This window comes from Trichosurus vulpecula, chromosome 1 (genome assembly GCF_011100635.1).
Source record: "Trichosurus vulpecula isolate mTriVul1 chromosome 1, mTriVul1.pri, whole genome shotgun sequence".
NCBI lineage: Eukaryota > Metazoa > Chordata > Mammalia > Diprotodontia > Phalangeridae > Trichosurus > Trichosurus vulpecula.
The window spans coordinates 259,900,746-259,916,991 of NC_050573.1; the positions used below are offsets into that span (position 1 = coordinate 259,900,746).

Consider the following 16,246-nt stretch of genomic DNA (forward strand, 5'->3'; position numbering starts at 1 on the left):
AAGGCCCCAAGTGGAGGATTAATGGAGTATAAAGCTCTTCCCTGTCCATTAACAGGCCTATGTGACTACATGTGTTCCCTTTTTCTCCTTGGAACAGGGACCTTGTTCCCAGGTTTAAAGGTATACAGGTCTTTTACCTTCCCAATCAGGGATATCTTGCTCCTTTGAACTCTGGCCTTTCACAGCTGTGACGTACCCTGTGGCAAGTCACACAGAGCCTGCTAAGCACAGAGGTTTCCACGCCTTTCTTCACTGAGCCAATCAGGTGCCAAGTCTTTGTCTGAAAACTATATATACATCCTGGAAGACTGATATTGCCAGCGGGAACTTGCTGGGGAATGGGGTAACTTGCTGGAGGGGGACTCACCCAAGGGAAGAAAGCTTAGCCTAAGAATTTTTTGATTTCCTGGATTAGAGGCTCTAAGCAGCTGTTATCAAGGAGCACCCCCTCCCCAAAATATGTGGATTTTCCTCATTTTATCAAATAAGATAACACATGCAAAGCACTGCACACACCTTAAAGGCTACATAAATGCTGTTATTTTAACCTCTCTGAATATCCAGATGTTAAGATGTGATAAGTCTTCCACAGAAAAATGAAACATGTAATACAAAATTAACATACAAATAATAGCTTGAATTCATATAGCACTTTAAGGTTTACTAAGCACTTTCCTCTACATAACCTTACAAGATAGGTGGTGCAAGTATTACTGCCGCCATTTTATTTATGAGGAAACAAAGAGCAGTATCATTAGCAGCACGAAGGAACATGACAAGTTACAGAGCTAGGAGCATGGAATAGTTCTTACCTCCTGATCGCCAACATTCTGCTTCTCTAGTTTAAGATCTAATTTCTCAACAATCTTCAAAACTGACTTTATAAGTTCATCATACAGCAAACGATTCAGAGACTGAAGTGGTGAATTCACCAACAGAAATGTTTCATCTGCTAAAAGAGAGTCCTTTGGAATAAACAAAAATAAAAAGTCTGAACCTCAAAATGTATAGTATGAATACCACAGAAGTTTTTCATGAATATATATATATATATAAGAAGCATTTCCCTTATATAAACACATAAACACTCTAATTGTAGAAATGGAAATAAGATAGGTTAAACTATTACTATTTAAAACTAGGACTGAAATTTTTTACTTATTTCTTTTTGAAATTTGTTATTTTAAATTTAGAATTATTCTAAATCATCTGTTATTCTAAAGCATCAACAAAAACAAGTACCCAAATTTTATAAAAATCAAACACAAAGACAAACTCCAAATTATTTAAAATTTGTTTAATTAAAATTTTTATTATTTCTATTAAATTTAATGAAATAGTATCCTTTCTTGATATGCCCCCTTGAGATCTAATTTTCTTATTTTTGATTCTTCAAATTTTGTCAATACTCTATTACTTTCCACTAGTGAAATTTTCTAGATAGGGAGCCTGGATATCATCTTAAATTGGTAGAAAATCATGACTACAATCATTTCTTCATTTTCCCTACTAGGCCATCACAACATAAAATACTAGAGTTTATTTCCTGTAGAAACTATGGCATATTTGGAAATCTTCAATGAGACAAGACTTAGACCTTAGAATATAAAGGGAATATTAATAGCAAAAGTCTGGGGGCGGCTAGGTGGCACAGTGAGTAGAGCGCTGGCCCTGGAGTCAGGAGGACCTGAGTTCAAATCCACCTCAGACACCTGACACACTTACTAGCTGTGTGACCTTGGGCAAGTCACTTAACCCCAATTGCCCTCCCTTCCCCTGCTCCAAAAAAAAAAAAATAGCAAAAGTCTAGAATAGATAAAACAATCAAGATAGATCTGGGGAGGCAGCAGAATGTGCATTAAGAAAAATATAAAGCATTTACTATTTTAATACAGTACACAGGCTGGCCAAAATGATTCATTAATCTTACTAACATTTATCTACAAATCCCAAATTATTAAAAGAAAAAATATTGGACTTTTTTTCATGATTTCAATGCTATTTTTACCTTCATTTGATCACAGCTCAGTAGGTTTCTGAAAAGATCTAAATAGTCCTTATATGTAGGTACTTTCCATTTCCCTGTTTTAACCTCCCCAGATGTAGGATACTCTTCTGACTCAGAAACCTCTTTACCAAAAGCCTCCTACAAAGAAAATTACATGTTAGTGCCATTTCCTACAGTCATATAAATAAATACTGTTAGCAGCAATTACAAACATGTAATTGAACACAATCTCTTAGACAAAGACTTTCATAATACCAATGTGTACAATACAGAGAGATATGAACTAGATGGTAGCTCTATTGGGAAGATTAGAAGAAGCTAAAGAAACAGAACTAAAGAGTAATGATTAATGAATCAATGCTACCCTAGGAGGAGGTCTTAGTGAAATAACCCAGGTGTTTATCCTTTGCCCTATTCTGTTCAACATATTTTATCAATTGTTCAGATGAAGGCATAGATATCATGCTTGTTAATTTTGCAGATGACAAGGAACTGGAAGGGCTAGCTAACACAATGGATAAGAGAATAAGGTTGCAAAAAGATTTTAACAACCTAGAATGATAGGCTGTTAATAAGATGAAATTTAACAAAAATAAACATAAAATCCTAAATTTAAGTTCAAAAAAATCAATCACAGGTGTAAGTGGCATGACTAGAAAATAGTTACCTGAAACACACACACACACACACACACACACACACACACACACACACACACAAAATGCAAATTAAGGATTTTAGTAGACTATAATGCAAGCTCAAATTAATCAACAGTACAACAGCCAAAAAGCTAATGCAACATTAGGCTATATACAGAAATACAACTCTAGAAGCCTTAAAACTACGATGAATGTAATGACTAACCATAATTGCAAAGGATGACGAAGTATCTCCTGAACTAGGAGTTTAATTTCAAGGTTTAACTTAAGGAGCATACACCTCAGGAATTAATTTAAGGAAGCAAAATCAGACATGTTTTTCCAACAAATGTATCAATTTATTTCAAATGATTCTGCTTATTTATTGATTGCTTTTCTTTTTTGATTTGGGAGGAATTCTATAAGAGGAGAGCTAGAAATTGGGTTGCCAAAAAAAAAAAAAAAGGAAAAGGTCCCTGAAGCATTTTTTTAACATACAGGAGAGAATGGAAGAAAGTTCAGAAAGAGACAAAGATAAGCAAGACAGCTTTGAAAGTAATATGTTGAATTTACTTGAAGGAAGAGAGAGATTCGTATTTGCACATATGGTCCTCTTTTTCTCTTTTGCTTTGTAAATGGAAATGTGTGTGTGTTAAGTTCAGAATAAAAGGATAAAACTTTTAAAAAAATTTTAAACTATCATAGTTTTCTAGACTATGATACTGAAAACCTGAAATTTTTTCAGACATCTTCATGAAATGTATTGTAAAGAGTTTACCTCACTTTTTCAAAGTAGACCCAAACTCATTTCTCATTATTCTGATATGCCTCTTGAATGAAATATTCTCATGTATTGGTCAAGTATTTCCCAAAGAGCATGTTTTTGGGGGGAGGTCAAAATGTCTTTATAGTAAGCATGAAGTTATACTTGGTACTTTCAAAAACATCACAAGTCTGACCATTCTTCAAAATGTCATACAATTTCTTAGCCTAAATGATAGTTAATAATTAATAAAAGGCATCATATATAGTGTTAACAGCAGCTTTAGTATAAGATACTAAAAATCTCACAAATATATTGAACTGTTAGTTACCAAAACTAAGGAGAAGAAAAGGAGAACAGACTAGATTACTTTCATGAAATTGCAAAGTACTTTTACTAATCCCAAGCCTCCCATAATCAGAGGTTCATCTTTTCAACAAAATTATTTTATCAACGTTGCTGTATGGCAATGAGATCTAAAACACCCCTGCCTTTGGAAAACTAAAAATGAATGAGCATCAGGGACCAATGGAAAGGGACTTGGTAGGTGTAAGCAGGCTGCAACGTATAACCAATAAGCAAGTCTGAAGAACAGGAATAAAGGATGTCATTAAGGAATTGTATGACACAAAGAGAAGCAAGATGATCAGGTGGTAAGAGAAAAGGGATGACATGTGGATGGCCAGAGTGCTTCACTGGCACCCTCACAAAACCAAGAGGAGCAAGGAAGACCTCCAGTACATTGAGTGAAACCCCTGTGCAGCAAACTTCTGGAAGAACACAAATGAGCAGAAAAGAAAGGGTTGCAATCTGTATCATTGGAGGAAACCCCCAAAATGATGACATTGAAGATCCATTCACATATTTGAAAGTTTCCAGAAACTAATCTTTAAAAATATCTGATTCAGAATTTACCTTTTGAAGGATGACTGGTTTGGAACATACTCTGATTAAGCCCTGATGCACTTAAAAAAAAAAAATTCAAACAAAAATTAGGGAATACTCCAAAACATATATAAAGTCCACAAACAAGATCATTTTTGAGATATCGATTTATTTTCTGATTTCACTTGAATCATCAACATTTCCAATCAGAGAATATATGTTCTTTTTGTTAATAATATTGGTCTGTTATATGAGATTACTCTAAGCTCTTTGAGGGCAGAAATGCTTAGTTTAACTTTTCATCTCCTTGTATGCTAGCACAGTGCTTCTTAAACTGTGAGTCATAACCCCACAGGAGGTTGTGACCCACAATTTAAGAAGCACCGAGGTGTCGGGTGGAAAAAGTTTAAGAAGCCCAACCTAGCACACTGCTGTGCACATAGTACATATTTAATAAATATTTGTTGTTTAACTTATAGTAATGGATACTTAAGCAAGAAATAGATTCTGCCTCACAATGATAGGAATATAATCTGTCCTACAAATAATTAATGACACACAAAAGAAGCTCCTAAACTGGGCAACTGGTTTGTTTTCAGTTATTTAAAATATATATATATATATATATATATATATATATACACAAAGAGATATATAATTTCTCATAATCATAAAAAGTTTAATCACTAAAAAAATAAAAATTAATATCCTCAACTTACCCACAGTACTAATAAAATTCCAGAGGACTGGTCCTTTTTCTGCCAAGGCGAGAAAAACTTTTACTATAGCTCGGCAACAAATTGTTTGCATTTTAATACTGTACTGTGGAAAACTGTCTATCTGCACCACTATTAGACGCTCAAGAACTGGAGTATACACCTCAGGAACCTACAAGAGACAGAAGAATCTCAGCTAATAGGAAACAAAAATAAGTTAGGTAAAATAATTGGCTAAAGTCAAATAACCCAGATCGCAAGGTAATTCAAGATGGGATTAACCAGACATAATTTTTACTCCACTAGGTTTGATTTGTGTCATTGTGGTTATTAAAAGCAAAATGAATGCTTCTGCCAGGTCTTACTCTACCGAAAGAATAAATTTTTTAACAGACAACCAAAGAAACTAGAAGTTTACAAAAAATGCTTAGTGGGCATATTATGGCTGTCTTCAAATATCTAAAATGGCTGTCATTTGGAAGAGGGATTAGACTTGTTCTACTTGGACTGAGAAACCATGACTGAACATTAATAACAATAAATATTTTACTTACTGTATCAAGGTGAAGTAAGATGCTTGCAATAGATTGGAGAAAACTTGGGAGCTGATACATGTGGTCATCTACAGTATCTGTCTCAGTGAGGAACATTTGTTTACAGCGCTGAATCAGCTCAATATACATGAAGTCAACATCCTTTGCATTTATAACTTTACAAGGCTTTAATGATAGTAAAAACAAAAAATTACTATTGATTAACCTCACTATGTTCTTGGTACTACAGTATTTAATATGGAATACTGAAACACATTACCATAACCTGAGGAGTGACAAATTTAGGAACATACAGGAAGGCCTCACATTTAAACTCAGTTAACTCTTATTGATGATACACTTCCAAGACGGTGTATAAGAATTAGATATAAAGTAAATTTGGGTATTTTAGAGTAAAGTCTTCTTTTTAGCCACACAAATTTATTTCTATAACCTCTCTTAAATTTTAACTTTGTATCACAAATATCATGACAACAAACTACTACTTAAAAAAACAGCAGCTCTATTCTTCCTCATACTTTTACCACTATGAAAGAACAGTAAGGTGAGGTAAGTCAGTGAGACATACTCCTGCAAACAGCCCATATCCTCGAATGGCAATAGATAACTCCTTGCTACTTGAATCCACATTTCTGATGATTCCATAGAACTGTTCTATGAAGTACTGGAGTGCGCTCTTGTGCGCTTCTGCATCTTTGGCCACCATTACAGAAACCTGAAATTAGATAACCCGTTATATTTTTCAATTGGAATAGTATATCAACTCCAAATAAAAGATGTACACTCCAAATGTATGCAATTGTATTAATATTTATTCTGTAAGTGCTTTATATTGTTATTACATTATCCATTCCTAGTTTATACAATCACAGAATTGTAAAAACTAAGGGTTGGAAGTAACCTAAAGACGTTATCTAATCCACCCCTTAAAATCTCCTTTACAATAATCCTCAACAAGTAGTCATAAAACTTGTACATGAAGACTTTCAAAGATAGGGACTCATTACCTCTAGAGAAACCCACTGTGTTTTTGGATAGCTCTAGTTTTAAGAAACAACCATCTTTACATGTCAAAATAAAAGCAGCATCCCTACAACTTCTACTCACTAGCCTTGCTCTATGGCTAAGTAAAAAAAGACTAGTTTCTTTTACACATGACAACTATTCAATATTTAAAGATAATACTTATGTTATCCCCTAAGTCTTCTGTTCTCCAAGGTAAGTTATCCCCAAAGTATCAATTAATCCTCACATAGCTATATACTGCTATCTCACAAGGAATCTCACTTCAACATCGAAGAGATCTGTGATTTTATTGGTGTGAGTGCTCTTTCCACATATAGAAAGTATAACCTCTCTTTACCTTAGTAAATGATCTTCGTGAGTTGCTGTGACGGATGACAAAGCCTCTCTGAATTTAGGCTGGCCTTCAGGTGACAGGCATAATTCATCACTACCCTTAAAATTGAAACATTTCCAGCTGGATCTATATTGCTACACCCACAGCTTGTGCTCCATTAGCATAGCTTTCAAAAATCCAGGATAACCTCCATGCTGAGATAAGGTACCAGAGGAAAGTTTAAGTGAAGGAACTATGCTTTAAACCTTAGTGGTGGGAGACAAGGGAAGCAGATTTTAGCTCAATATAAAGAACAACCTTCTTTAGAGCTACCCAAAAACAGAACAGATTGTCTGAAGGGGCAGTGGATTCTCTATCACTAAGGGTCTTAAAATAGAGGCTTGGTAACTATTTGTTGGGAGTGTGCCAAGAAACGTACTCATCATTTCATCAGGGGTTGCACTGTGACTTTTCCCACTCTGCGTCTATGATAGTAACATAGATGAGACAGCTAAAATGAGGGGGGGAAAGGAGTTTTGATTGAGAGAAATAGTGGGGGAGGGGGGAGGGAAAAGAGGGCAGAAAGGCATGGCACTCTGGTCATTAGGACAGGCCCGGAGGAGGAGACAGAGTAGGGCCTCATCAGTGCACTGTTATCTTATGGAGTAGGCACTAGAAGTGGAAGGATAACCAACAGGAGGTGGAGAGAAACAAATTTCACATTATTTCAAATTTTGACTTAAGGACAGATTTGCATCCAGGAAAGAGGTGAAGCAACAATTTTTTTCTCCTTTTCCTTCCTGAATACATGATTTCCAATCTCCCATCTCAAGACACAGACTAACCCTACTAGTATCATATAGTTCAGCTATACTGAGAAGGAAATGTTTTTGTATGCTAGCCTCATAACCCTCTAAGTCTCAAGTACCTGGCCTAGAAAGGTACTTTTCTAATACAATCTATTCCTAAGCTGGCATATTACCTGTATTGTTTCATTTTCTTCACTAACTAGCCTGGTCACCAAAATTTTTCTCAGATGCTCCCCCACTGACTACGGTATCACCGACCCTTTCAATAATACTTTCAATAAAAACTGCCAAATCAATGATCACAGTACTATCTGAAGTCAAAGCTTCTCTCTATCCTTTCTTACCAACTGTATGTAGGCCCAGCCCAGACATCTAGAGACCCAAATCCTGTGACCATTTCCTACACAGACTGAAATGGGGGAAAAAAAAATAAAAATAAAAGCCACCCAATAGCCTTGGCCTCAGGACCAAGTTCACACACGTATTCTGAGGAACAATTCCATTAACTTTCAAATAACTTGACCATTGCTAGCCTCATACCCTGAGATCTTGTTTGTTGTTCCCAGCGGAGACTGATAACGACTTCACTTATGTCCTAGTTCTCACCTTCATCTCTTGGCTGCTTCTCCTTCGGCTGTTATTACATGCTGACACCTTACTCACTCAGTACTGGTCCAATATTCCCATACCCCAGTATAAGACAGATAACAAAAAAGGAAAAAAGCCTGTTCCACCAAAGTCAAAGAGCAAATGAAGCAAAAAACTTTACCATGGAAACATGCATTAAAACTTCTGCCTTTCCATTCTCAAAGCTTCACAAACAAGGACCTCAGGAGAACTGACGGAGGAACACTCACTTCTATGACAAAAGGCCAACTATATGAGGATAGTGCACCTCTTCATAAACTGACCTAGGGGCATCCCACCTTACTTCCACAGCTCCAGGCTTCGGGCTCCTTTGATTTCATTACAGCATCATAACCAGCCCCAGGTTATGCTCATACTTTGGACGCTGTCCCTCATTACTCAGGAGGGGTTCCTCTTCCCATCTCTAATATAGTCGAGACATAGGTCTGCTTCCTGGCAAGGGAATCTGACACCACCCAGACTGAGACTTAACTTCTTTTTAAAACAATTTTTAAAAAGGAATTGAACTTGTTTAAGTACCTGTTTAAGGAAGGAATCTAAGGCTGAATGTGCAGCTTTCTTCAGTTCTCCATTTATATGGCCACACCACTTAGACATCATTTCAAATAAGGAAACATAGTTGTCCAGAAGGCAGGTGCTAAACTGAGATGCATGTAAAGCAAATAAGCGCAAACCAGCTGCAATTGGAGGGAAAAAATGTAAATGTTATTTAAAATCAGGGGAAAATGTAAACTACTATACAAAAAACTACACAGGTCATTAGCTAGCCCCAGTACTTGTAAGTTGTTTTTTTTTTTCACCAGGTCAGTGATTTCTTCAGTATAGAAGGTTCCCAGGGATACAAGTCTCTGTCAATACAGACTGGCACCCGCTCTGCACCTCATAGTCTTAGAGAATTACCTGGGGCCCTATAAGGTGTAGTGATTTATCTAGACACACATGCTTCAGAGGGACATGCATCAGAGGGGAGACTTCAACCCCCAGACCTGCCCTTAATCCTCTAGCCACTACATTAAGCTGGAGCTCTTTAATTTTTAGGATCACCTCAAACTTCTATGGGTTTAGAATACAACTAATGGAAATACTAAATACTCTCAGAGAGAAATTCTAAAAGTAACGAAGGATCTGTTTCTGTTCAGCTTAAGCCACTGTTCTCTTAAAAGAAAAACAAACAGTGATGAGAGCTATAGATGGCACTGGGTTGTATCTACTACAGAAGAAATACAGAAAAATACAGCCTATTGTGAATGTGATTGTTCGGCTCTACTTTATGCCAATAATATAATCCAAAGGCTGCAAAAAGACTTAGCTTGGTAAAGAGGTCAATTTATAATTCAATGAAAATCAGAATCTTACCTAAAGGTACAGCATATCTCTTCAGATCAACCTATTTAAGGCAAAAGATTTGCCATGAAGGTACCTTTTCCAACCACATTTAAATAATACAAAGTTATCAAAGTAACCTTAAATATCCTCCTACCTGAGGACTGATGGCTTTCAGTGCAAAATCAAAAATTTCCTTTGACATTTGAGGATCTAAAAAACAAGACAATATCTATGTCCAAACCACAATGAGTGTTTTGAAATCGTATTTAATTTATTTTGTCTATTCATTGCAGAGAGCTTCATAACTAAATAAACAGTATTATCACTACTCTGTATAGTTGATGTTTTTTTTAAATACTGAGTATATGCCTGCAAAGCAATAAGTGATGATGGCTCCATCTCCTTAGTGGAGAATATCAAAAATGTTCCTAGGGCAAGCCAAGGAACCTAGGCTCTCATCCCCATATTGTTATATATTGCCACAGGGAGAGTCATACCTCAGATTCCATCAACAAAGAGAAAAGTACTATTTAAACAGTGCTGAACTCTGAAATTGCCCTTTCTGATCACAATCACCTATCCTTTTGCCACACTCTTCCCAAATCCGTTCTGTCTTCACTGTGATCTCTAGTCCCTCCTCTGGTTCCGCTTTCCTGCCTGTAGTCTCAATCCTAGAAGTGAGCAGTTGAACTACATACACAGTTTTCTACCCTTGAATCCCCTGCCCCATCACTGATTACACTCTGCCTAATTCCAACCTGAATTTATCTCTAACACCTACTGTCTCCATTCCTATTCCTATCTGCTGTGGAAACTTATAGGACCATGACAAAAAGGTCTACTACAAGGGTTACTTAATTTCAACAGGAACTTTGCTGTTGCAAAACAATCCTTTCATTCTTTCCTGATTGACTATTACGTTTCTTTACAGAACCAATTCCAATTCTTTTCTCAGATCCTCTATACCTCCCAGCCCCCAAAGATAGGAACTTCTCATAATTTACTGAGAAAATAAAAGGTCATTCACTGTGATCCTTCTACTTCCCCTCTTCTGATGAAGAGGTGGTCCTCCTTCCCAAACTTTACACTTGTGCTCTTAAACTCATTCCCCTCCTATCACTTCTTGTCTCTTTCTCCCTATAATCTTCATTCTCTCCTTATTAATGGTTCCTTTGCCCCTGCCTACACACAGGCCTAGGTCCCTTGCATCCTTAAAAAAAAAAAGATACTTCATCTGACCCTGCTTTCCTTCCAGCTATTATCCTATATCTCTTCTCTCTATCACCTGAAGCTCCTTGAAGTATCTATACTTACCAATACTTTGCAATTAGCTTCCAACCACACCACTTGACTGAAAGTGCCTTGTCAAAGATCTTTTAATTGCTAAATTCAATGACATACTTTCAGTCCTCTTCCTCTCTGACCTCTGCAGCTTCTTAACCTGCTTACCACCCCCTCATTTCACGTACAGACTCTATCTACTCCCTCAGCTTCTATGACACTGCCCCCCCCACCTTCCTACTTGTCCAACAGCACCTTCTTAGTTTCTTATTCTGGACCACTATCCATCTCCCACACCCTACCCTATGGCAGCTCCTCTCCCCTCCTTCCTACCCCAACCACTCCCTCCCATTCTGGCCTGGGTCCTTCATTTCTCTCTCTACAGTCTCTGTGGTTGTCATTTCTACACAAATAATTCTTTAATCTACATATCCCACCCTAACCTCTCTCCTCAATGGTAGCCCCTGTCTGTTGGATATCCCAACAGCACCTCAAACTCCACCTCTCCTCCAATATTCTCTATTTCTACTGAGGGTACCACAATCCTTCCAGTTACCCATTTCTGCAACATCAGAGTTATGCCTGATTCTTCTCTCTGCCCAACACTCCATATATCTAATTACTAGCCGAGTGCCATTGATAGTACCTCCACATCTCCTGCAAACACCCCTCCTTTGTACTTCCAAGGGCACTATCCTAGTGCAGGGCCATATCCCCTCTCATGTAGACTATTTATAATAACCTTCTCACTGGTCTCCCAGGTTCCCACCTCTTTCTTCTCCAATCCATCTACCACATAGCTGCCAAAATGGCCTAAGAGATGTCATTCACTCCCCACTCCAAAATCTCCAATGGCTCTCTACAGATGCTAAGATAAAATACAAAATCCTTAACGTGGCACTTAAAGCCTTCTATAATCTGCTTCCAATTTATCTACTAGACTTCTTTTCATATGACTCCCTTTCACTCACTCTAGGTTCAAACCAAATTGGACAGCCAACCAGCTCAGCATTCCATCTCCTGTCCCCCTGTCTCTTTGCAAAGGCTGTTTCTCCAAGTAATACTGTTTGAAGAATGACTTTGAGTGAATAAATTATTTTGTCTATTACGAATACCCAAATTAACTATAAATGTATGAAGAAAGACACTAAAGCCGCACCCCGCCCCAAAAGAAAGATGCTATCTGGATCCAGAGAAACAACTGATAAATAGAAATATGTATAGAAAAATTTTACATATATATGCCTATTTATTTCTAATGGTAGCCATCTCTAAGTACAGGGCAGGCGGTGGGAAAAAAATTTACATGATAATTTTGTTGTAAACTTGAAAAGAATAGCAAGTTGTACATAGCAGATTTGCAGATTCATGTACAATCATCTTTTTTACTGTACTGTTATGAAAATGCTTTTTATTCCATAAATTAAAAATAAAATGCACTCCCTCTCTTCATTTCCACCTCTTAGAAATCTTAGCTACTTGTATCAAGGCTCATCTCCCATATAAAACCTCTTCTCAACACCTTCCCTCTCCCTCCCCCACCCACCATTTTCCCCCCTCAAATTACCTTTCATTTATTTACTTATATGTACACATGTTGTATTCCCACTTGATCCTTCCCCCCAAGCTCCTAATGCTTTGTCAGGCACGGACTATTTTCTTTTTTGGGGGGGAGGTATCTCCAGCCCCTTGCACAAAGTAGCAACTTAACTAGTGTTCAATTGAATGATATACCTTCCTCCATAGATTTAGTGAAGTTATACATAAGCGAAGACAATCCCTTCAGGCATCCTGCTACCACAGGGAGTCTGGGCTCTCTGGTTGTTGATGTCATCTGGAAGGAAGATTTTAAAAGCTTAATATTATAATACAACCATGTTTTTGAAAAGGAGGGTTGCTCAAATTCTATGGTTTGCCATGTCTTACCTGGGTTTTTAGTTCACCCAAGAAAGCACGGAAGAGTTTTTCTGAGTTGTCCACCATAACACTAGGATGTACTTCCCCTAAGAGACCCAGGAGCTCATATATCTTTTCTAAGACTGGAAAACAAAATTTAGTAAAAGTACATTTAAATAAATTGGCAACAAAAATGTGTAAATGTGAAGAAATGAGTTGAAAGATAAATTCAGTTTTACCCTAATAATCAAACTACAATAAGACATATAAGCACACTTAGCTTGACACAATAAATTTATTCCTGAAAACATCTGTCCAAATTAATTTTTGGAGAAAAAAAATTATATTTAAAAGCCCTTTTAAAAAGTTTGTTAAAGGACTCATTAGTTAAAATATCCCAAAGAAAAATCATTAAAGAGTGAATAATTATTCCTTAACAACTTCCTTATAAAGTTCACTTGAACAGAGATTTTTTTAAATTAAATATATCCTCTCTTACAAGGAATACATGTGTAAATGTGTGTATAGATATATACACCTCTCTCTATATATAGATATCTCTCTATATATATATAGATATATATTTTATAAAGGTCATTAGAGCTAATTAAAGTATCAAACTCAGTAGAAAAAAAAAAGCTTCTCACCTGTATCTACTATTTTTGCTTTCAAAGCAAGTTCTCCATAGAATTTTCTAAAGAGTTCTCCAAGTTGGAATTCTTCCATATGTCTAGAACTTCGCAAGGTTTTGAGCAACTGAAAATACATAAAACAGCACTTTTAAAGAAAAGAATGGAGAACAAAAAGGAAAGACCATAGTTTGGTCAAGTGGTAGAGTGGTGTGGCTCTAAGGAGAGACTAGAGATACAAGATGACATCATAAAAAGAGCACTTGATTTGAAGTTATTTATGTTTGACTTGCTATTTACTAGCTGAGTGACACTAGTAAAGTTCCAGCATCTCAGATTTAGAGCTGGAAGAGACCTAAAAAGTCACCTAGTCCAATTTACTCTAAATCTTATAGATAAGGAAACTGAGGCCTAAATTAGGTAAGTGACTTGCCCAAAGTGACATAGGTAATTAGTAGCAAACCTAGATTTCAAACCAAGATCCTCTGATGCTAAATTCAGTGCTTGAGTGTCACTACTCTGGTACTCAAGTGACTTAATCTCCTTGAGCCTCAGTCTCCATATGTGTAAGATAAAGATTATAGATACTACCCTGGAGGAGCCCTGAAAACTATCTATCTACTCAAGTATAACATTCAATGGTAATTAAACTAATTAAAAAATATTTAAGTGCTTATTATGTTCAAATATCTAAAAGCAAAGCAGACCTCCCAGAAAGATGCAGATGAGAGCAGAACCCCCTACCACTCTAACTGCTTGGATTCAGAGAGATAGTCATGGGAAGAGCATTGGATTTGGAGTCAAAGACCTAGGTTCAAATTGTGGTTCTGCCACTTACTACCACCTACGTAACTTTCAACAAGTCACAACCTCTCTGGTTGTGGGCTCCAGTTTCTTCACCTATAAAATGATAGAGGACTGGACTGGATGACTTCTGAGAATCTTAACTTAACCAGTTTTAATTCTATGATCCTCACAGATCACAATGAAATAAACAGGTAATTTTTGGAACTTGCAGGTATATTAAATCAACCTTTCATTTATAGAGAGGTAAAGGAAAATAAATGAAATAATAATTAATTCATTCCCTTTTTACCTGTTCACTTTACTCCACTAAGAGCTCAACTCCCATTTCTGCTGTTCTAAGGAAAGTAGTGGAAGACAAGTTATCAAGGTGCTGAGGAATGGAAGATAGGAGAATGGAGATGTTTTCTGAATTTATCTTTCATTAGCGTTGTAATCCATTACAGTGCTCTCCCCACCCCTCTAACCCAAAACAAAAAAATCCACAAATTTCCTACTTCATAAATTATATGTATATATGACATAATATTAATGCCCTTACAAATAAAAGGATTACCTCAATAAGAAGCTCCAGGGCTGGAATCCTACATTTTGCAGCTTTATCTTTTGTATAAACACTGGTACACAAGCTCTAGGTTTAAAATGAGACACCAAAACCATCAACAAGCTGGAAGAATCAAGATTCAGTGATGACTCAAATTAGATCATAAAGAAAAATTACATGAACTTACACTATGAATATACTTTTAACTACTAAAAGATTGTATTTTAACATCCAGAATATGAGGCCCACATGAGACAACCACAATAAGTTCCTCGGTGCCATTGTGAAAAACAAAACTTTGGACTACATGGAAGACAGATCTGACCTGTCACAGAAATCACTATGTACTTTTCTTTCGGATCATTTTGTGATTTAGCCAAAGAACAAAAGCATTTTAGTAGGATTTTAAAAACACACACGTGTGTATGTACACACGTGTATGCATACATACACATATATAGGTCACATCTCACATGCATAAAATTATCTTCAATATATCTTCAATTATAAAAATAATGAATAAAAAAAACAAAGGAAAAAACTCTAAAATATGGCATTGCCACTGAATTCTTAATACAAGATATCTAAGTAAGGAAATTTTTCAAGCAGAAAAGCAAAAATCTAGCAAAAACAACTTATGTTCTAGTTTTTTAGAAAACAAAATAATTTAAAATAGAGAGCAAATTTCAGGCAAAATTTTTTTCCTTACCTTAATTGCAAGAGAGTAAGGTTCAATTTTCTGGCCAATTTTTTCCAAAAAAACGCATAAAAATTTTAAGGCTTCTTCTCTGCAATCCCGAAACTAGAATAAAAAGAGTATCTGTATTTATTTTAAAGTAGAAAACTAAGAATGTTTCTAATATAGAAAAATGCACAAACAAGGCAAAATAATTTCAAACTTACTTCTTCAATGCTTAGGGATTCTCGAATAAATACAAGTAAACCGAACTCCTTGGAAAAAATTAAGGAAGTCTGTAAGGCTGCACAAAGAACAAATAAGTGGTTAAGAAAGTTCCTAGGAAGTATTTTGTAAAGAATACACCTACTATCAAGAGGCGGAAGCATATTAACATTAAAGAAAGGCTAAAAGGGACTGAAAAAACAATCCTGGTCAAATTGCTTAATATTTTCGTGACCAGATTACAGAGATGAATGTGTTTAGTTCTAAATGAAGGTGGTTAATATCAAATCAATGACAGATACTAAAGGAACTGTTGGAAAACAGGTATTATATGGCTGGTGGAGCTATGAAGTGATTCAGCCAATCTGGAAAGCAATCTAAACTAGGCCCAAAAAGCTATTAAACTGTGCTTACCCTCTGACCCAGAAGTACTGATACTAGGTCACACCTCAAAGAGGAAAAGGACTTATGAGTGAAAAATATTTTTAGCAGCCCTTTTCATATC

The 16,246-nt window shown here is 36.2% G+C and overlaps 1 protein-coding gene across 1 annotated transcript in view; it reads right to left on the minus strand.

Annotated features, from left to right (window-relative positions):
- Positions 1–16,246, minus strand: part of PRKDC (protein kinase, DNA-activated, catalytic subunit) — a 167,295-nt gene that overhangs the window by 145,481 nt on the left and 5,568 nt on the right. Inside the window, exons 2-16 of the mRNA XM_036737168.1 lie at positions 15,744–15,820; positions 15,550–15,642; positions 14,853–14,927; positions 13,511–13,619; positions 12,894–13,006; positions 12,702–12,801; positions 9,841–9,896; positions 9,717–9,747; positions 8,880–9,037; positions 6,133–6,279; positions 5,565–5,729; positions 5,014–5,182; positions 4,325–4,374; positions 2,009–2,146; positions 813–965 (exon numbers count right to left, since the gene is read on the minus strand). Of these exons, the coding sequence (XP_036593063.1) occupies positions 813–965; positions 2,009–2,146; positions 4,325–4,374; positions 5,014–5,182; positions 5,565–5,729; positions 6,133–6,279; positions 8,880–9,037; positions 9,717–9,747; positions 9,841–9,896; positions 12,702–12,801; positions 12,894–13,006; positions 13,511–13,619; positions 14,853–14,927; positions 15,550–15,642; positions 15,744–15,820 (1,634 nt within the window). The remainder of the gene's footprint in view (positions 1–812; positions 966–2,008; positions 2,147–4,324; positions 4,375–5,013; positions 5,183–5,564; positions 5,730–6,132; positions 6,280–8,879; positions 9,038–9,716; positions 9,748–9,840; positions 9,897–12,701; positions 12,802–12,893; positions 13,007–13,510; positions 13,620–14,852; positions 14,928–15,549; positions 15,643–15,743; positions 15,821–16,246) is intronic.